At 28.7% G+C, this 23,330-nt stretch overlaps 1 protein-coding gene across 2 annotated transcripts; it reads left to right on the forward strand.

Annotated features, from left to right (window-relative positions):
• Positions 1-939: 939 nt before the first annotated feature.
• LOC127289283 (probable serine/threonine-protein kinase DDB_G0282963) lies at positions 940-16,190 on the forward strand. Of its 2 annotated transcripts, none has more exons than XM_051317124.1 (17): positions 940-1,363; positions 2,945-3,099; positions 3,205-3,381; positions 3,459-3,598; positions 3,727-4,045; positions 4,212-4,325; positions 4,448-4,780; positions 4,884-4,995; positions 5,086-5,152; positions 5,539-5,907; positions 6,041-6,229; positions 6,454-6,585; positions 6,810-6,943; positions 7,302-7,640; positions 7,831-9,610; positions 10,957-11,736; positions 14,565-16,190. In XM_051317124.1, exons 1-17 carry the CDS (start codon positions 1,130-1,132, stop codon positions 14,774-14,776), a joined length of 5,586 nt encoding a protein of 1,861 aa, XP_051173081.1. In that variant the 5' UTR covers positions 940-1,129; the 3' UTR covers positions 14,777-16,190. The 2 variants fall into 2 exon arrangements, with proteins under 2 accessions (XP_051173081.1, XP_051173082.1); XM_051317125.1 differs by having other exon boundaries at positions 5,572-5,907.
• The last annotated feature ends 7,140 nt before the right edge of the window (positions 16,191-23,330 follow it).

Here is a 23,330-nt window from a genome sequence, read left to right on the forward strand (position 1 = left end):
TAATTAATACGAAGAATTATGATATTTAAATGTTGCTGAAGATGCCGAACGTATAGGGAGTGAAGAAAAAAAGAGCGTTTAAGTGTATTGCAAAACGAATGATTTTTTTTTATGAATGAATGCGTGTGATAGTGCGCATCCGTGAATGGCTCAGAAATAATGGTACGTATGAGAGAATAGTAAACCGTCGATTGGGGGTGAAGTGTATGGACTAAGACAATGTACAGCCCTTAAATCCTTTAAAAAAAAAAAGAAAATAAGAAAAAAAAATAAAATCTACCCCAGTGTCCTATTCTATCCAATTCAACGGTTATCCTCAATCAAGGCGGTTATAAACCGCAGGTCAGCGGTTATGAGTATAATTTTTTGTACTGTGTAAATGTAAGAAGATACGTTTGAATAAGAAAATGTTTATATTATGAAGAAACATGTTTTATTTCCTTTATCCAATTTCTACTTTACGATTTTCAGGTGATATATCTATTGATTATTATAATTTTATATTGTTTTAATAATTTCATTATCGTTTTTATTTTTTTAAATTATATTTTAGGAAGTTAAACTGTTGCAAACAAATTAAAATTAAAACATTTTATATTTATTCAATATTAATAAAGATTAATAATTAAAATTAAAATAGTGGAAATTTCATAGTAATATTATCTCATCAAAATTAATTGGAAACAAATATTCATATAATTATTTTCGTGTGAACAAAAATCTACCTTTATAAACATACATTTCTTGATTTGTTATTAAATTAATACCAATGTCTTTGTCTAAATAGTAGATGATTTTTAAATGCAAACACTTGTATTATCATTTCAATATTCCGTATTTTGAAAATTAAAAAATCAATTTTGCAGAAATTTTCGCGAAATAAGGAACGCGGAACCACGTTTACGCATGCGCACTATGTATTTTAACGAGCGCCATCTAAGTTAAGCACGCAACACGCACGGCGCCATATTGGACACGGATGTTGATTCTCCGGGTTGAAGGTGTTTATACGCGGCTCTTTAACAAAAATATTCCTTAAAATCATCTATTTATCAAGTTTATATCCCGGGGCAAGTGTTACGTGTACGTTTATTGTTTTTAATCAGATAATTTGTCAAATAAACAAAAAATGAGTGAATGTGATAGTGTGGTGGAAAATTGTGCGACTTTGAAGGCACGCGATGAGAAAGTAATGGGTGACGTCCTGGCAAAAGAGAACAACGAGGATGTTTCACAACAGGAAAACATATTATTCGAAGACAGTTTCAGATCAAAATGTTTAAGGCATGATATTAATGGTACTCAAGAATCTGATGCTGATGAACTTTCACCTAGTGACACTCCCTTAACTAATTCTATCGAGGTATGATTCTTCACCTTTCATAGATTTCGCACACATAGTTTGGTATTGCAGATTCTCATGCTTTCACAATTTTTTTTCTTTTGCACGCTTCCATTTGTCCTTAATCTTCCCTTAGCGTTAACTCATTTATGAGAAATTTTATCCCGGATTTTTCCATGATACAAATGAGATGCTGTGTGTAATTCATTAACAATTGTATATTATTGGTACTTAAAACAAAGTAAAAAAAAGACCATAAAAATTTTTTTTATTTTTTTTGCAATAAAGTATGAAATCACTTTTAAAAGCGACTGTGAAAAATAAATCTAGTTATTAAATGTAAGAACAAAAATATTTACAAATTTTGCAAGTGTTTTATTACCATGTTATAGTTTCTCGTTCTATAAATTGAATAATTAATTTGCATAAACTTCCAGGAAACTTGTATTTGTACTTTAAATGTCAGTTTACTTATTCGATAATGCGCTGTTTGTGTTTGAAGTGAAACCACCTACATATTATTATTGAAAATGTCAGATTTATGAATAACCTTTTTAAGAATAAAATTATGATATTTAGTACAATAATAAAAAGGTTTTTTTTTGTAATTTGAGAAAAAAATTGTAAACTAATATTTGACAAACATTTTGTATTTTTTTTTTAATTTAATGTTTGATGTCGTAATCATTGTTATATCACAAACTAATCATTGTTTATAAAAAATCAATATTAACAATCAATTCAGTTATTGTAACATTTGTTAATTATTTGAAAAATAACATTTTTGTCAAATAAATCTAATTTTAAAACTAGTTTCATAAAAAATTCTACATACTACTTAAGAATAATTTAATTTATAACCAATTTCAACATTTTTTAAAAATAAATTAAAGAAACAGATAAATAAAAAAATTAAATGTTAATGGTAAATAACATCCTTCGCGTTATAAAATAAAAAAGGTTTTTAAAAAGTTCATATGTTTATTTACTTATTATAAAATTTGTTTTTTTATTATATTAAGAAATAAATAAAATAATGAAAATAAAAAAAATCGTTTCTTATTAAATGTAAGTTACAGCTAAAAGTTTAAAATTATTTTTAAAAAATTATATGGAAAAACTTTATTAACTTCTATCACGTTAATATTAAATAAATAATTAGTAAATTATTTAGTTCACGAGGTATTTAAGTTAAGCAACACCTAGCATGTGAATTTATAATCATTAGATTACTATCCCGTCTCATTATGTATGAGATTTTTTGCAGATATAACGATAGAAAATAAATAATTATTTTATGGAAATTTCAACTTATTAATATTATACGTGTATTTATTTTTTTTTTCGTATTATTAATAATTTTTGCCTAGGTAGATAACAATTTTTTAAAACTTATAATGACGTTTGAAGCGAACTTATATTTATTAGTTTAATACGTCAATATGTTATTAAAAAATAATACAAATAACAATAATTGTAATTAGTGAATTTTGGTTTTAATTTATTCAATTTTTTAATTATCATTATAATTTTCAATAATATTTTTAATTAATTTATTTGATTTTATTATTTTGTAATATTCTATTTTGATTATTTAAATAGATAGCGGAAAACTGCGAAATGTCAGATAATACAGACATGGAGGACAGTAATGTTTTATCGAAAAGTAATAAAGACTCTTCAGAAAATTTTACTGATGATTCCTCTTCACATCGCGCTAAAGATCCTTGCAGATGTGAAATGTGCCGAGTTAAGAGGTAATGTTTTTATTAATTAATTAATTTTTTTTTAACAAAAATAATATATAAATTTTATTGATCTCACATAATTATTTAACTTTCTTTTTTATTTTTTAATAATAGGAGAATTCTTATGGAAGAAATGGAAAGAGCGTTAAGGCTAAATAGTCTTTGGACAGATTTAAGAAAACACATTCATTCTGTTTATCATACAGCAATGACAACGTCCAATGTACCTCACTCGCCAGTAATTCAGAGTGATTCTTCTCGACAAAGCAGTTTACAGAATACTGTTTTACAGTAAATAATTTTCGGCAATTTTATCAAATTATACAATGTAAAATTTCTTAATTTTATAATAAACATATTTTGTTTAGGCTGTGTAAAAGCGATCCTCATCAACTTTCCATGAGATTAGTGAGTCAAGCGCAGGAATTTGTAGTGGAAGTCAAGGTTCAACTTTTAACCCTTCTTCAAAATTTGAGAATTAATCATTTGTCGGAAGTTTTCTTAACAAGTACGTACTAAACATTTTTTCTTAAGTGCATAGAAATTAGAAAAAATAATTCCTACTTATAACGTAATTTTGTTCTTGTTTTTATATAAAAATATTTAAAAAATATATATATATATATTTTTTTTTAGAAATGTTGGATGGATACGATGCCTTGATCGCAACTGCCTTACAAGTTTCGCAGTTAATAAAACCGGTGGAAAAGGAGTATTTTCAAAAGTTTAATTTAACATGGGAGTGTTTCAATAAAAAGCTTTATCAGGATTACGTTTACACGGATCCTTTAATCCAAAATAGACTTCCACCTTTTATTGGACAGTTAAGGAAGTTGCTGCCTTTAAAAAGCACCGAATATCAAGGTCTCGTTCACAGGTATCTTGCGTTTGATGATGAAATGACAAAAGTTGGTAATCTCTGGCCGGAAGCTGTGCAGTTAATAGATAAACATAAGTAAGTTGTAAAAATAAAATTAATTATTTATTTAATTTAAAAACAGGAAACATTAATTTTTTAATAATTGATATAAAATAAAATATTTTAATTGATTTTTTGCAATTTGTAATCATAAATTGTAAAAATAAATTTTTAATAATTGTTAAAATTGTCAAATTTTCAGCATGGAACAAGCGGCGCGATTAATAAAATTGAGAAGATTCAGAAAAGGTTGGGAAACTTTTACAACATGGTGGAAACAAGTACAACAGCAAGAGACATATGAAAGACACGAAAGGTATGTAATTTTTTTCCACATTTCAAATAACTTTCCAATTTTCTACTAAGTAGTTGCAAAAATTAAAAAAATTATTTTTTTTTTGTTTTCGGAATATAATAATATTGAAAAATATTTTTCAGACTTCAGGAAACTAATAATCAATTATTAAAGGATTCTCAGGAAGTTTGTACAAACGGTTCTAACGGTAGAGTTCCAAGTCCAGTATGTCTTTTAGATACACTCAGTATTCCTCCTAAACACGACATTGCACAATTTTTACTTGATGCTAAAACGTCACACCAAAGGTTAGTTGATGTCTTAAAGTCGATCATTGTTTCAAAGGACCATTTAACTGTTAAAGATTATGGTATAAATATACCTAATCATCCGCACATGAATGATCTCGAGTTTCAATGTGGATTCGAATGTGCATCGACTGTTATTCAGTCATTCGCTACTTTGATCGCAAAAAGGTATTATTATTAAAATTATAATTAGCATTGAATTATTTTTTTTTACTATTGTTATTATTATTAAAAAGTTGATAAAACTGTTTAAAATGATTTTTCTCTTCAGACGGATTAGAAGCAACTGCAGTGAAAATCATGTTAATGCGTCATTGAATATCGACGAAGAAAATTGTACTTATTGCACTTTGTCTCCTCTTTTAAATTCCAATATCTTCATGGTAAAATAAATATGAATTTTTAAAAATTAGTTTCCAAAAAGACAATAATTTACAATATCAATAAATTGATAAACGATTTTCTATTTGTAGATGAAAGAACTGTCAACGGAAGAGGAATCACCTACTAAAGACAAATCATTAAATAATGATATTGCAGGTACATATATTACATTTATATATTAATTCAAAATTTAAAAGAATGTTCACTCTTAGAAAATCTGAAAGTATGAGAATTTTGAAAATTGGCAGTGATATTGATACTCTAAATAAGTGTTTCCAATTGTATTTTGATATTTTTGGAGATGATAAGAGATAAAAAGAAAATTTAAAAATTTTGTTACAGAAAACCAAAAATTATTCTACTTCAAAATTTATATCATCATTGATATTTATTTAACATATGCCTTTAATTAATATATTTTATTTTGTACTTAAATTCACTTAATAACCAATTAAATTGAATTGATTATTTAATGTATTTTATTAGGATGTATTATTATAATATAATAATATTCTTATAAAAGAAAATTGTTTAATACGCAGGAATGGAAAAATACATAGCGTCAAATTTTTTAGCGATCAAAGACCTTTATAACCATGTGAATTCTGCGATACCGTGTGATGACAATTCCGATTCATTGATAACGCAAGAAAATTCGGCGTCGAATTTTAATAGCACTGAATCGAAAACACTCGTGGAATGTGAGACTGAAAATGGTGAATCGATTGAAAAGAGGCCAAATTGTATCGCAGAGGACGATGATTTTAGGAAATTTGATTTCCAATCGTGTCCCTGTGTCTATCAACATACCAAAGATATCGCTGAAAAACGAAGGGAAGTCGATAACCCACCTTGCCCTTGTTTATTGAATTCAAAACGAAAACTCGACGCGTGTCCATGCTTAAGTACAAGTAAGTCTACAGAATTTCATTTTTTTTTTAAAAGTCAAGAAGAAAAATATCCAAATTATATTTAATTCATAATATTAAATAAATTTTAAGACATATAAAATAGTACAAAATTTAATTATTTCTCACCATTCAGATGATATTGATATGCCAAATGGTCATTTGGAGGAGCAATCAGTTACAGTGGTTACTCCGAAATCTGATCAGGAACCCTTAGAAGTTGTAATGAAACCAAGTACGACGATTTCTTCTCAAATCCAAACGAGACACTCGACGACACAAACAAAAAATTCGACTCACCATCATAATCGCACTTCTTGTCAAGGTAATTAATTATTTTTCATTTTTAATTAAAGTTACACACAAAAAAAATTTACAATTTTTTTTAAGTACTCTTGCTTGAAAAGCTTTAGGAATTTAATTATTAATATTATTAAACAGATTTAATCAAATTAAATGAAGAGAATATGAAAATATTTTTGATAAAAAATAGATGAAAATAGATTAAACAAAATTAAATGATATTTAATTGAAAAATTCAATTTTCAGGTTCTGCGCATTCTCACGATGTTAAAACTTCAAGTTCTGGACACAAGGCTCACAATCATGGTTCACAGTCTTCCATCGCCTGTCACAAACAACATGTTGTTGAACACATCAAAAGAGTATCTTGTAGTGATTGTTAGTATTTCTCTCTTTACCTTCCTCCCTATTTAAAATGTTATTCAAAAAATAATTCTAATTAATTTCTATATGTTGACAATTTTATACAATTTCAAAACAACCACAAGCTTACTAATTCTTTTGTTATTATTTTCATATTATGATATATTTTGAGTATCTTGTGTAAATATTGTCTTGTTTACGTTATTGTATAATCATTGATATTTCTTTTGCGTCTGTAGTGAGTCCTGGGGACGGCGATTGTTCAGATTCAGGAAGCAGTCACGAAGATTCTTGTTCGACAAGTAGTTCGTCACCACGAGATTCAAATCGACATTGTGATTGCTGTTATTGTGAAGTCTTTGGCCACGGAGTTGTATGTTTATAACTAATTTTCTAATATTAAAATTTTTTTTTTTATTTAAGAAAAAATGTCGAAAGTAACTAATGAAAAAGAGAAAAATACACGGAAACATGTTGTAAGTAAAATCTAAAATTTTGGAAAAAAATTTTTTTTTTGGTTATTTTATAATTTTTTGAAATTGCAAAATTTGATTAAAAATTAATTTTTTAATATTCTTTAATAAGTGTTTGTTTTGTCAAAATTTTACTTATCAGTGACGAATAAATATTTTTCACTAACAAATTTAAATATTTATGAAAATGAAAAATTTAATTATATGGAAAGTATTATTAGAAACATAATAATAATGAATAATTTATGTTATTTACAGACTTCTGTTGCTCTTGTCAGTCGTAATTATAACGAAATGAGAGACAGATTGAGACAATTATTAACAAAAAAGAAAGCTACTAAATGCAAAGCTGTGTGCAGTCCGTCAAAAAGTTCTGCAGAATCCTTACCGTCTAACACAAATTCAGAATCGAAGACAACAACATCAAGTCATTCGGCGCCAAGATCTAATACACCTTTATCCACAGCTTCGACTGTCCTTCTTGATAATAGAGATCAAAGAGATTTAGACGCTTTACTCGAATACATAGAGGGCAGTCAAAATGGGAAGAGAGATAATAAAAAGGCTGAAAAGAAAGCGCGACAGAAACAACGAAAGGTAATTTTTAAAAAATTTAATTTATAGTTTACTTTTTATATAAAAAAAAATTAATTATTTAATTAAAATTATTTTTTATTTTAAATTATAACTATTTTTACTAATTTATTATTAATCAAATAATTTTAATTTTAAAAAATATTAACCAACATCAATAATGATTTTAAAAATTTTTTCTTTACATTTTAAGCATGAAGAGAAGCTTAAACAGGAGCGACTGGAAGATGAGAGGCAGAAATTGATAGAAATACAAAAGAAAACACCAGAAGTAACTATCACTGTTGTCGATCCTCAGAGACCAATGCCACAGAGATTTCATCCACATCGAAATTTACCGGAGATTTCTATTCTTCCAGCGTCACCGCCTGTTGTCGTATCAAATGTTTTAAAACCGAATAATATTAAGAATAAGAAAAAAGACAAGTTTGAAGCTCCCACTAACATTAATGTTACCAATAAAACTAACGCTAAAACGAAAACTGTAGTAGCTCAAGCAAATCAAAAGACTAAAAGCTCAATGTCTGTTGATAAAGTCGATGGAATTTTAAGTTCAACTCAGAACAACACGAAAAATAATACTAAAAAAGATAAAGGAGGTAATACAAAAGGCAATAATAAAATTAACAATGTAAATAATAATAATAAAAATAGCGGGAAACAAACAGTTGTTCCATCTCCTCCAACGCCTCCGCCGCCACCCATCGATGAATCCACATTGACAAAAAAAGAACGTAAAAAATTGAGACGCGAAATGCGAAAAATGGAAGAAGCCAAAAAAGAAACAGAAAATCAATTGCAAATCGTGACAATAAAACGTGTCATGGAATCAAATAGTGCCGAACCAACTGTGACCATCACACTCAAAGGTCAAACACCCGCTGAAGACAAAGTATTATTCACCCTTGTCAATGGACAAACAAAAGAGCCCGCCAAGTCTGATCAAGGAAAAACTATTTCTGGTAAGAAGAATAAAAAGAAAAGCAAAAATGCCAATAATAACGCGAATCAAGTTAATAATATTAATAATCAAGTTTCACAAAATAAATCCCAACAATCAAATGTTAAAACAAATAAAAATGAGAATAAAACAGTTAAACAAACTATAAATGAAAAATCCAAGAGTGCTAAACAAGTCGAATCTGTTAAAGTCCAACAACAACAGCAGCAGCAACAACAACAATCTTCAGCCGAAGTAAAACCAACGAAACAGAAAAATAAAAAGAATTCTGAGAACAAAGAAAATGTTTCCCAGACACAAAATAATGTTTCGAACAAAACGAAAAATCAGCAGCAGCAACAACAACAACAACAACAACAACAACAGAATCTCGTGAACAAAAAACAAAACAAGAACAACTTATCACCTCAAGTGCAGAAACAATCTAATGCTAATAATAATAACAATAACAACAACGAAACGGGCAATAAGAAAGTAAAACAACAAGAGCAGAATAAAAATGTTCAAAAGGAAGCCAAAAAAAACAATAAGAGCGCAAATAACAAAGCTAATAGTAATAATAATAACAACAATAATACCAGTGGAAAGGCAACCGCCAATAAGACTGATAACCAGAAAAGTCAAACAAAAATTAATCAGAATAATGGTAATAATAATAATAATAATAAAAAGAAACAAAATGTCGATGTTCAACGTGCTGTTAATGAATGTGTGACACCACCATTGAGTAGCCAATTTAAGGATATTAGCGCAAATTCTAAAATTAATATTGAGAATCTCAAGTTACCGCCCGGTATTACGATTACAAAAGTTGACACGCCCGTCAAGCCTTTTCCATTAAAAATTGCACAGAAGCTCAAACCGACAAATCCACCGAAGCAAACGACAATTATTGCTTCGCCAATGAGTAACACTCCGTCCGGTTACGCTAATCCGCAAGGCAATGGTAATGTTATTGTTGTTGATACTGGAAAGCTGAAGCAGGATCTCATTCCAAAAAATTCAGATAAAGGTAAGATTTTTATTTTAATTAAAAAACTAAATAAAAAAAAAATATTTTACATTCTTTAATTTTATTGGTTTCAATTCTTTAATTTTAATTTTTTAATTTTTGGCTTTGTTTAGCTATACACGGCTCGGAGTATTCGACTTTTATAGTGTAAATTAGAAGTAATTAACTTTTCATTAATGAGAGTAGTATTTTTTTAAATTTTAAATTAAAATAAAGTAGCAAAAATAGTTTCTCATAAAGTATCTTATTGTCATACAATACAGAACAATTATAATTCATTATAATTAATCAACATAGTACAATTATTATAGTTTTTTTTTAATATTGTCAAGCAGATTTTTGTCCCAAAAAAGAGAGTATTACAAATTATTGTTAATATAAAAGTAGAAATTTAAGTATTGACATTTTTTTAAATATTTCATTTAACATTTTTTATAAATGTGTTTGAAATTAAAAATTGTTTTAATTTCATCTCAAAAATATTGCTGAAAATTTTATAATTTAATGAGACTAAAATTATATTTTTTGGGTCTTAAAATCGATCCGAGCCCTATATAAGTCTTAAGTGTTAAATTCCACGTGAGATTTACCTATGACCTTTTAAATTCGTCTAAATATATATTTTTTTCTTATTCTTTGTAGAAAAAAAGGTTTACGTATTTTTTTATTTTTTTATAAGTGCTCAAAATTTCGAGTTATGAAATTTTTAATAATAGAATTTTTTTCATTTTCTGTTTTATGCTTTACAAAAAAAATATATTGTATACTTATACTTTAGTTTCAATTTTTTAATTTTAATTTTCGAAATTTTTTGGGTAAGCTATATTAGTTTTGAAGTTTTAAATTTTCTTAATTTAATTAAAATATTAAACATTATTTTATTTGAGTAGTTTTTCTAATTTATATGAAAAAAATGTTGTATTTAATTTAACAATTTATAATACTTACATTTTTATTTTTTTTATAACATTAAATGATTGTTTTTGTCAAATATTAAAAGTTCATAAATATATTCTCTCCTCACAAAACCTTTCAAAAATATAAATCGTTGCGGAAGTTTACAACGTTTATGATCAACAATTTGAAAAAAAAAAATTTTGAATGAAAGATTCTATGATTTTTTGGCTACGAAGATATTTTTTGCAATGTTTATTGATAAACAAATTATAATAAAACATTTTTGACACAAAATTTTATAATTTTCTGCTGTAAAAAATAATTTGTCTTCTAATCGTTGATCATAAACGTTGTGGACTTCAACATTGTAAGAAAAAAATAGTTAAAAATATATTTAAACACCGATTTATTCAAATCAATTGATGCCGTTTTTTTTATTTTTTTTTCAGATTCCACGAAGGAATCCCAGGGTGGCAAAAAGAAGAAAAAGAAGAAGAATAAGAATGCTGCAAATCAAAATAATAATCCATCGTCAGCATCATCTGGTAATATGACAATATTACAGAGAAACGATCATTCTGGAAATGATCATCATCAACATGGCGATGATGTGGCAAAAATTCTTCATAATCCACAAACAAATATGGTGACAATTAGAAATCCGGCCTTCGGTCCACCAAAAATGGAACCCGTATCACAACAAGCAGCCATCATAAAAGTCTCAGAGAACGGTATGGTTACAATCCGAAGTCCAGCCTTGCAACAAGCTATTAATGCCGGTTTAACGCCTCCGCCAAAACCGGATTTCATCATTAAAGGCGATTTAAATGCCGCTAAATCAAATAATAAACAAAATAATGGCATAATACCGTCGAGTATTACTGAAATACGTAGTCGATTAACACAGGAATGCACCAGTTTAAGTGATCTCGCTAATATTCAAATCAGTAAGGTCGCAAGCGGTCAACCGATACCCGAAAGTGGAATTAATCTTAAGGGTACAAGTGTGACATTGACGAAGGTGAGAAATCCGGAAGCAACTCTAGATGAACAGGCGAAAACAGCTGTAAGGGAGGCGATTAATGCATCGATGACGATTACAAGTAGCGGTACCAATAGTAACAATAGCAACACCAACACCACCACTACTACTAGCAGCAGTAAGGGGAAGAAAAAGAAAAAGCGCGGAAATGGCGCGAGGCAAAGCGGCGATGACTGGAACCTCGTTGGTGAGAAACAACAATAATCAAACTTTAATCATGTAAATTTCCGCTTCTTTTATTTGTTTTAAAGAAAAGAATGCAAACGCGTTTTGACAAATTAGAATCGACAGAAAGAGAGAAAGAGAGAGAGAGAGAGTTGAAAATATCGGAGAAATGACGTTGTCAATTGTACTTTCAAGAGGTCGAATGGAATTTCTTGAAAATAAGATTTATATTTAAAAAATAGGCGTTTTCGTAGACAGGGAATTCAGATTTGTATATTGTTTAAATGCAGCTTTTTCCCAACTTTTTTTTTCTCACATATTTATCTCGTATATTATTTATTTGTGAGTATTACATTGTCTTGTCAATTTTATTTTATTTTTTTGCACCTGTTCACAAACAAACATACACTACACTCACAAATTAAGATCTCAGTACCTTTGCTAATTTTTAAACTTTAAGTTTTACCTCAGAATCCAGATTTCTATATTTATATATTAATCGTGTTATATACAATTTAGATTACTTTGTTTTCGTTAAGGTATTTATTGCTCACTAGTCCAAGCTTTTTTTTTCTTTCTCTTGTCCGTACTACGAATGAGCGCGTTTTAGTTAAATATTTAGGAGGTATTTCTTTTAGTTTTAGTCTACGTATTAAGGTATTTTTTGTTTTTCTTAGATTTTCAAAAGAGAAATGAACAAAATAAGATCGCGTAACACAATCGTATATTACTAATTATACTTTGTATAAAAAAAAAAGAAAAGAAACTGTTTTTTGATGTCCTATTATAGTCCTAGCTTTCTAAAGTAAAGAAAACCAAATGTGATATTGAAGTACAGGGAAATTATTGCTAGATGATACTATATTTAAAAAAAGGAGATATTTTTTATCTGCTGATTACACAAAATAAAATGACGTTTTTTTCTCGAAAAAATTTTCAAATTCTATTTCTTCCTAAATGGAACTATTTCCTGATTGCTGCATGGGTTCGATTACAGTATTTTTTTTTTTGAAATATATATTTCTTCTCAATTTATTACAAGTAATAACTAATTTTCAATATTTTATAAAGTTCTTGTGAATATAATTTTTTGAAAATAAAAAAAGGAGATAACTTCTTTTTTATCAAATTCGTTGACGGAAAAAGGTTTTAACTTTAAGTCGAATAATGTGAAGGTTGTTAGTTTGTCGGAATGTTATGTTTATTTTCTTCAATAAAAAATGTATGTAAAAAAAAAAACAATTTTTAGGAAGTATTTCTTTGTCGCGATATTTTTTGTTTTGGTTGGTGTTTATTGTTGTTGTTGTGATCAACTGTAGTTGATGAAATTGGGATCAAAAATAGATTTTGCATCCCATACCCATGCAGTACGTCGACAAATGTACAGCAGATGCCGACATTTACCCGATTCCTTTTCTGCATTTAGCCTTTTCCACTTCCATTCGCGTGAAGTTTAACTAAAACAAAATAGAAGTAAATAAAAATTCATTTAAAAGAAATAATTAAATTATAAAATATATAAATTTTCATTTTTAATATAGTAAGCGTTTTGATAATAATTTTATTTAAAGTTTGAAAAGACTGAATTTTTCCTTTCTTTATATTTTTCTATTCATTTATAAACTGATTTCATTTATCATTTAAATTTTATTTTGGAAAATTATTATCTAAATTGCACGCTTTAGAATAATTGTTCACTTATGTACTGAGAGAAATTGATTATGTAATAAATTTTACGAAAAGAATTTTTCGATTCAGAAATTAAATGTGAAGATGTGAAACTTTCGTATAAGAAAGAAAAGATTAGCTATGGAAAATTTAACATCAAGTTTATCGACTTTAAAAATAAAATGTCAAATTTATATTTGATTTTTTGAATTTTCACTTACTAATATATTTTCATTTGATTATTTTGTTATTCAATTACTTATAATATAAATAATAGTTACTAATTATAAAAAAATACACATCCTAAGTCGTAAAATAATTTAGTAAAATTGAATAATTAATTTCTTTCACTGTAACGACTTGATTTTAATTTATTAGTTGTAAAATATAATTTATGAATTGCACTATTCAATTTAATGTTAATTAATTAATTTCACTATTTACACAATTTAATTTAATTTAGCCGTTTAAGAAAATTCGAATACAACATTTTTAATTATTTTTGTTTATACAAATAAAAAACATATTTCTGAAATGGGCACAATATCTGAATTACAAATTACACAATTTTTTATTTTAAAGAAAATAAAAAAAAATAATCTTGATTTCTAAATTTTTTGACGAAAATGAAATACAATATTTTTGACATAAAATCAAAAATGGAAATTGTAGATATTTTTTAGTTAAAAAAAACGACAAATTACACAAAAAATCATAAAATTTAGAGAAATATAACAAAAGTCAATCTCAACAAGTCCCTCTCCTTCTTAAAAAAAAAAAACAATCAACACGAAGTGCAAAAAGTAAAATTAGGACACATTTCTTTCGAAAATAACAAAAAGTATATTAGATATCTTCTGAAGAATATAATTAAAATCTTTCAATAAATAAAATCATAAATATAAAAAACGTTAAATTTTCAATTTTTTCAGTACATTTAAATTTATTATTACTATTATTGATTAGTACATTTTTTTGGTATTTCCAATAAAAATTATGTAGATATTGTGCAAATTTTAGAAAATTGTTTCGAAAATCAGAAAGCATGGAGCGCAAGTAGAAAAGAAAGAAACTCTATTCTCCTAAGTTTCTTTATTTACTCTTCTGTTATTTTTTTTTCTTATTTTTTTCCCTTAAAAAGCACTTGCCCGATCTCTAGTATTGAGAGCGTGTCTTTTGCAGAGAGTGTATTCACGCCAAAAGATATAGACCTCGAGGACGGTGAAATGGACGACGCAGAACGTGAGCTAGAAGCCTTTAAACGATTTTGTCTACAGTCAGTACCACCCCCACGAAAGGAGAAGGTGAATCTAAATATCAAGGACATCGTTCTCAAAAAGAAATCATCATCGTCATCAACAGCTGCTGCAACAACTGTTATTGCGGCGAATTAGAACTGAGCTTTTTTTTTTAAAAAAAAAAGCGTATCCATCTCTGTTCAATTAAAAAAAAAAAAAAAAAATCGTCTTAAACTACTGCCATTTTGAAAGTCGATGTGCAATCATATACGTCGGGTTTCAAAAAACAAAAAATTTCCGCGACATTGAATGTCGTCTTGGATCGATCATATCCCCGGTCTCTTTAAAGTATATAATAATTAACCGGTGAAAAAACTATGAAAAGATAGTATTTTAGAGGGCGAGGTAAAAAAGAAACTAAGGTATCAGAGCAACCTGAGGCGAAAAATTATTCCACGAGAAGAAGTTCATTTCTGCCTGTAAATTTTTGTTTTGTTTTTTTTTTTTATATTTCTAATTAATTGTTTATATATTTTTTTACAGTGTATCTGTGATCTTTCGAAGTATTTTGGCAGAATGCTTCTTCTCTTGATGAGCTCTTAGATTATATATATAAAAAAATGTATATGTATGTATTTACGTGTTGTAGAAAAACAATTGAACAAATGATTAGAGAAATCTGAGCTTTCAAAGAAAAAAAAAAAAAAAAAAATGCGCTCGAACCTGGAAGATGAAGGTAGATTTTCAAATTGAATCTTGCCTTTTTTATAATAATTATTCTATTGATAGCTCCGAGTCTACCAGGACCAGTGAGTGTAAGTTGCTCTGCTTTTTCTCGTGCACAGTCACAAAAAAAAGTAAATATTTTTTTTCTAAGTAATATTTAAAGTGCACTTTTAATTCGTTTTTATTGTATCATCGTTTTTTTTGTATTATATAAAAAAAAAAGTGATAATTTTGACCAAAAGTTGAAATTTTGTTAAAAAAAAAAGAAATAAACAAAAGACTTGACTTTTGTTAATAATGTCAAGAGAGATAGATAGAGAGACAGAGAGAGAGAGAAAGAGAGAACCGTTTAATGGTCGCTCAAGTTTTTTCAATATATTCTCTTTTTGCTCAGTCTCTCAGCCTTTAATTTTGCGATTAGTTACAAAAAAATGAAATGTTTAATAATCGTGAAAATGCGATTATCTTATTAATTGTTAATTACTGTATACGAATGAATTTAGACGATTTATAAAAAGAAAAAAAGAATACGTCAGCTATGGACGCACTTGAATTTTTTTAGTGGTGATTTTTATGAATAAATCGTCAATTGTATATATATATATATATATAATAAGAATGAAACACGTATTAATTCGCAGGAGGAGAATTATTTCAATTAACGCGATAAAAAAAAGAATCAATTGTGATCCTTGTAATGGATTTCATTTTTTTCGAGTTCTCTGTTGTAAAGAGCCTCGTATCCTTGTTGGCATTTCATTATAGGATATAGAATATTCTAGTGATATTGTATTTGTAGAATAGCTTTTCATACATCAAGATACATTTCGTCAAGAAGATATAATCAAGTGTTATTCTTTCTCAGATAACCTTCTCCTTGCGTATTATAGCTCGTTTTATAAGAATTTTTTCCTTTAATTTTGTTAGTTTAGAATTTTTTAAAATATTTTACAAAATTTAAATAATTTCAATGATATAATAAAATAAAAATTTTGCAATATTAATGAATTTAATGTTTAATTAATTTGATTAAAATTAATTTTCTTTTTAATTAATAATGTTTTGAAACATCATTTCGAATTTATGATTTTGACAAAAATGATATTTTTTTAAAATTTGAAAATTAAAATATCTAAGTTTTGTGAATGGCTTCAAAAATATCGAATTGAGTGTCACTCAATTTAAGAATTATATCTTTAAAGGAATTTCTAAAAAATCGTTAAAAAAGAGAAAAGACAGAGACAGTTTTCAAGTTGAGAGAGAAAAAAAGAAGGAGTTCAACGTTCTCTCTATTTTGGAAAAGATCAAACGAACCGGAGACTCATTGGCATTTATGATGTTGTGCAGAAGAGAAAAATATTATTCGCCGAATGAAACATACTTAACAGACATTGCATTTCATGTGTTCTGCTTTGAAAAAGTCAAGGTGAAGAGCGCAACTTCTTTTTAAAAGACCGCAAAGTGCCTTTTCATTTTTTTATTTTTAAAAAATTTTCTAAACAAACTTATTTAGTTGGCTCTTATGGGGTATATGTAAGATGAAACTAATGGGATCTTCTTTCAACAACTTCTTTATTTGCTGCTTTTTGATGAATTACTTCTTATAAGGAAAAAAAATATGCTCGTAGTGTTAAAAATGTTTTAAAAAAATTACATTATTTTCGTATCCAAACATTAAATAGAATAAATTAATCTAAATATTTAATATATTAATATTACCCAAGCAAAAATTTCTGTCAAATGCCGATATTGACAACTGGCGCAATCATGCACCAATACTGGTTTATTTGTCCACGGGTTTACAAAAATACCCTTTATTATGAACAAAAAATTTACAAACTAAAAGAAAAACTTAAACAAAAAAAAGACGAGTGTGACTACTCTACCTAATCAAAATTACTTAAATATTTCGATAACTCGAACAAAAAACTGGAATTACGGCTGTCAAAGAAGTCGATAGACTCTGCATGATTAGCCTCGTGACATAAACGTATGAGAGGCGAATTACCACTAAGGTTAGTACGATAAAACGGTACTTTAAAAATAGGTCTGTTCCTTAACGAAATATAAGGAACCGACAGCGAGATTCCAGACAGCAATTCCGGACAATTGACTCGGGCGTTGAGAATATTATAAAAAAATTGCAAATCTAACTTAAGAAATCTACACTGTACTGAAGGCATCCTCAAGATTGCTCGCAATTCAGAATAATCATGGAAAAAATAATCATAAGGTATATCAAGTTGTCTTGCTGCAAATCTAAGGAACCTGTTCTGTACTCTCTCCAGCCTCAGTTTCTGGTATTCATATTGTGGAGAATAAATTGTTGAAAGAAAATTAAAATGAGGCCTCACAAGAGAAAAAAACAAAAAAACCCTAAGAACGCGCATATCGTGAAACACCTTACCAGATCTTACAACCTGACCAAGTGCCCTCAATGATTTGTTAATTGCAGATGCAGTATGATCATTTAAAGTAAGAGCAGAATCAATAATAAGTCCCAAATCTCGCTGTCGATTCACTCTCGCAAGTGGTGTCCCGCAGATATAATAAAAATTAACAACTTTAGATTTCCTATGAAATGACATTACCGTACATTTACAGGTATTTAGCGGTAGAAAATTTTTAGTAGACCACAGGTAAACTCTATCCAGGTCGTCCTGTAATTCATGAGTACATGATTGTGACTTAATTATTTTAAATAATTTAAAATCATCGGCGAGAGCTAGAAACTCACTATTAATAAAACAGTCCTTCATATCATTTACATAAATCAAAAACAAGAGAGGGCCTAGATGAGAGCCCTGTGGATCACCTGATGTAGAAAAAAATTCTTGAGAAAAAATCCCATTGATTCTGACAACCTACCGCCTATCACACAAATAGGAAGAAAACCACTCCAATTCCGTACCAGATATGCCATAAGCCCTAAGTTTAATCAAGAGAATATTATGATCAATCTTGTCAAACGCCTTTGAAAAATCGGTATAAATTGCGTCAACCTGCAAACCGCCGTCCAAGGCGTCCGACAAGAATTGAGTATAGAGACATAAATTAGTCAAAACTGAACGCCCCCTCCTAAAACCGTGCTGCTCCTCCATTGGCTCAGTACTGATATGGATTAAATTCTGTACTGTGCCAGTATTATTGAGACAGTAATGGCAAACCAGTACTCGGTCAGTATTAGTTCAATACCGAATGCCAGTATTCAGAAAAATTACACAGCCACACAAAAAAAAAAAGTTCTGATCTGGGGGTCTGACTATATATTTTCTATGTCTTTTGGGTCGCTGAATCCGAATCCGAGGCCCATTCAACCCCATCACATCAGGTTTTTGAAAAAACCTCAAAAAACCAAAATGGCGGACACTTTTTTGGAAAATTTATCGGATTCGCTTGAAACTCGCTACTCGGGGGTTTTTGGGGTCGCTGATTACGAATTTGAAGTCAGTTTTCAAAAATTCAAAATGGCGGATCCATTATGGCAGGATTTTTTGTCAACTTTATTAGATTCGCTTGAAACACGTTACATGAGGGTTTTTGAAGTCGCTGATTACGAATTTGAAGTCCAATTTACAAAATTTAAAATGGCGAATCCAATAAAGATGTTCTTTTGAGAAATCAAAAACTTGAGTGTTTTAATTCACCCGTATTTACTTTGTATCTTGCGTGTGCCTGCGTCCAGGGCACCTCCACGTGGTGTACATTGGGTAACGCAAATGCCGACGGTACATTATATAGTAAAATAGACGTGATAACATAAACATTGAAACTAAAGATATTACGCGCGTTTAATAGCACAAATTGTAGGTTTTTTTAGATTATGTGCGAATCCTGATATGATAAATTTAAACTGACTTCAAATTCGTAATCAGCGCCCCCAAAAACCCCCGAGTAGCAAGTTTCAAGCAAATCCAGCATTTTTCAAACAAATATCCGCCATATTGGATCCGCCATTTTGAATTTTTGAAAACTGACTTCAAATTCGTAATCAGCGACCCCAAAAACCCCCGAGTAGCGAGTTTCAAGCGAATCCGATAAATTTTCCAAAAAAGTGTCCGCCATTTTGGTTTTTTGAGGTTTTTTCAAAAACCTGATGTGATGGGGTTGAATGGGCCTCGGATTCGGATTCAGCGACCCAAAAGACATAGAAAATATATATAGTCAGACCCCCAGATCAGAACTTTTTTTTTTTTTGTGTGGCTGTGTTATGAAAATTGACCTCCATGAAGTTGGTTTTGACGCTCAGCGCCGAAAATTATTTTTCAGAGGACCAAAAATGTCAAATTATTTTTTTTAAAAAGATTTTCGGTCCAAATATGTAATGTCTTAAGAAATACTTTTTAAGGTATTATGTGAACCCAAAACTTTTTTAAAAATGATTTGTTGTTTTTGGTCCCGTGAAAAATAATTTTCAATGTTGAGCGTCGACGCCAATTTCATAGACGTGAAAATTGTGTATTTTTGTTATGGTTAGAAATTAAATTTACATACATATTTGTTTTAAATTATTTTAATACTTCTTTTCGATTACATTCGTTAACGGAATCATGAAATTTAAATTCAATATTAAAACTTTTTAATAAAAGAAATACATAATTAATGAAGTACTCAAATTATTTTTCTTACACTGAAAAAATATATTTCAATCAAATAAACTCTATTTTAACCAATAATTTCATTCAATTTCAGTAATTTAAAGAAATACAAATAAATATATATATTTTATAAAATTTGAAGAAATTATTTGAATAATAAAATATTAATATAAAAAATAACAATTTAATAGTTATTATAATATAATTTATTATTATTAATAGTTAATGGTTCGAGCGAAGAGTCGGTTCTTCGATCCAGCTGCTCAAGTAATGTAAAAAGCAAAAAGAACCCTGAATTTTGAATATCTACCAGTGCTGGCTTATTACTGGTTACTATAATTTTGCCCGTACTGGCAAAATACAGAATTACTGCTAAATTTCAGTATTGAACAAGTACTGAATGCCAGTACTAAGCCATTACTAATGACCAGTACTAATGACCAGTATTGGTTCAATATTGGCGGTCAGTACTTTGCCAGTAATTGACAGTACTGGCGCAACACGGTGCCGATTGCAAATTTTTGCTTGGGTAATATATTTATTGATAAATACAAGAGTTTTCCGAAAAAACTATAAATTCAAATTTGTCTAAAAAAAAAAAATTAGAAACGAGATGGTTTCTTTTCTTTTAATATTTCTTCCCTTCTAACATTTTCTTCCTTATTTAGCAGTATTCATGTTTAACGCTCGTTATAATCGCATCCAACATTGTTTGTGCAATTCTAGGAGCTGTCTCTCTTTTTGATCATTACGTACATTTTTACATGGCATCCTGAAAGTCGTAGCACTCCGTAAATACTCGAGTCTCATTAGGCAGCATTCGTCAGTCACCTCGACTTCACTTCTGCGTTTTTCTTCCGCACTGTTTGCAGCCTTATTTTCCAAAATGGTACGTCTTGTCTATTATTCTCTCACACAACAATGAGACGAATGCACGTTCAACAATGTTTATACAATTGTAGAAAAGTAGTTTACAAAATTTTAAAACAAAATTCTTATTTCACAAATAAGGACTATACCTAAATATGAATAAAAAAAAACAATATATGTAAATAATAATATTAATTTGATGGGGGTTGTAAATTTTCCAGGAAAGATATAATAAAAACAATGAATCCGAGACTTTTGTTTTCATGTTGAGAGGTCAGTTGTAAATATGATTGGGTTCAAGTAACAGGACATAATCGGAGAAAAATAAAATTTTCAAATAATGTAAGAAATATATTTTAAACTCAGTTTATATTTGCGAAACGTCCTGTTAGCTTCGGGAGTGTACGTACCTATATTATTTTCTTAAAACCGTGAACGATTTTATTGTGTTTTTTAAATATATTATTTTCATACGTTTTCTCCAAAAAATTATTTTTAATTCGAAAGTGTTTAAATTTATTTGAAATCACAAAATTGTATTAATTTTAATTTTTTCATTTTATTCATTCTTTTTTCGATTCTATTACCATGTGGTCGAATTTTCTTAAAACCGCGTTCGTTTGTTAATTAGGTATTTAATGTAATTTTATCATTGTGTTTTCGAGAGTATAAGAAATTTTTAAAATCACGTATGAGTGTTTCTTTCAAATTTGAAAAACAATTTGGTGCTCCGAGATGGAAATCGGGAGTCCACGGAACGATTTTTTTTTATAAAGATTTTTCAAAATTATGGTAAGATTTTTTGTTTTATAATTGAGGGTGCCCTTGCAATATAGATGAAATACAATTATAATTTATTATTATTATTAACTAGCAAAATAAAACGCGCGCGAAATTGGATTTTTCATTGTTTATTATAAAAAAATTTTAAAGAAACCAATTCCGAAATTTAGAAACACAATTATACAACTTTGGCAAAAATGAGAAAAGTAATTTTCAAAATTTGACACGTCATAACATTACAATTCAAAAAACACGTAAAATCAGTATAGACCAACATCAAATTTGGACAGACGGACAAAACAAGCATTTCATTATTATATAATAATAATTGTAGAAAGAATGTTTTCCTGGAAAATAAAAAAATCCCTTACAAAGTCAAATTAAATTAAACAGCATATCCCTATTATTTTTTTACCTTAAAACATCACATATTACCTTCAAAAAAACCTACCAATTGAACCTAAATTGCAAGAGATTAAGAACAATCAATTTTATTCCATTTTGCTTCCTTGTGGAGGAAAAGTCCTTTAGTTTATAAAACTTTTCAAAGTGGCGGAAACAAATTTTTTTCTTTATCGAAACATGTTATATGAGATTCTGATCAATTGTCCGGATGTATGTATGTGTGTGTGTGAGTGTGGATCCCTTTTTTGTTTAGAAGATAACTTTAACAGGTTTTAACCCCTTCTCAGTCGAGACCCAAATCTCATAAGTGGGCTCAAAATGTCACTAACATTTTTAAAAACTAAAATTTGCGCAATCAAGTATACTATTGTATTTGAGGTCGCTGATTACGAATCTTCCATCAGATTTTGAAAATTCAAAATGGCGGATCCAATATGGCGGACAACTTTTTCAAAATTTAATCGGCTTCGTTTGAAACTTGATACTCGGGGGTTTTTAAGGTCGCTGATTACGAATCCGATGTCAGTTTTTCAAAATTTTAAATGGCGGATCAAATATGGCGGCCAACTTTTTCAAAATTTGATCAGTTTCGCTTTAAACTTGATACTCGGGGGTTTTTGGCGTCGCTGATTACGAATCCGATGTCAGTTTTTCAAAATTTAAAATGGCGGATCCAATATGGCAGACGACACAGAAACAACGCAATGACGAAAACAATTGACAGTCAATCGCCTTCAACGAAAAGACAATGACAGTACTGTACAGACTAAGACAAACGTGAATCAAGACAGTAAAAAACAATCCGCCATTTTGAATTTTCAAAATTTTGGAAAACTGGCATCGGATTTGTAATCCGCGACACCGAAAACCCCGGAGTAATAAGTTTCAAGCAAAACCTATCAAATTTTAAAAAAGTCGTCCGCAATATTGGATCCGCCATTTTAAATTTTTAAAATTTTAAAAAACTGACTTCGGATTCGTAATCAGCAACCCCGAAAACCCCCGAGTAACAAGTTTCAAGCGAATCGCATCAAATTTTGAAAAAGTCGTCCACCATATTGGATCCGCCATTTTGAATTTTAAAAAACTGACATCGGATTCGTAATCAGAAACTCCGAAAACCCCCGAGTAACAATTTTGGGACAAATATGTCTGTTTATATAGCCACAAATCTGCTTGCGTGTATACACGTCATCGACTGTGAAGGGGTTAATGGATTTAGATAAAATTTAGTATGCTCATTTATCATATTAATATCTCAAATCTGACCAAAGGATTTTGAAAATCGTAAGAAAGTTTTTTATGCTTTTGGATGCGTTTTTGGTCAT

The sequence above is a fragment of the Leptopilina boulardi genome, unplaced genomic scaffold, assembly GCF_019393585.1.
Source record: "Leptopilina boulardi isolate dan_hultmark-lab unplaced genomic scaffold, ZJU_Lbou_2.1 LbouV2_401, whole genome shotgun sequence".
NCBI classification, from domain to species: domain Eukaryota; kingdom Metazoa; phylum Arthropoda; class Insecta; order Hymenoptera; family Figitidae; genus Leptopilina; species Leptopilina boulardi.

Excerpts from the sequence above, each read along its gene's own strand:
- LOC127289283 (XM_051317124.1), top strand. The coding sequence starts at position 1,130 with ATGAGTGAATGTGATAGTGTGGTGGAAAATTGTGCGACTTTGAAGGCA. Across the intron at positions 4,046-4,211 it reads CAGTTAATAGATAAACATAA|CATGGAACAAGCGGCGCGAT; the intron begins GTAAGTTGTAAA and ends TCAAATTTTCAG. Across the intron at positions 9,611-10,956 it reads TCCAAAAAATTCAGATAAAG|ATTCCACGAAGGAATCCCAG; the intron begins GTAAGATTTTTA and ends TTTTTTTTTCAG.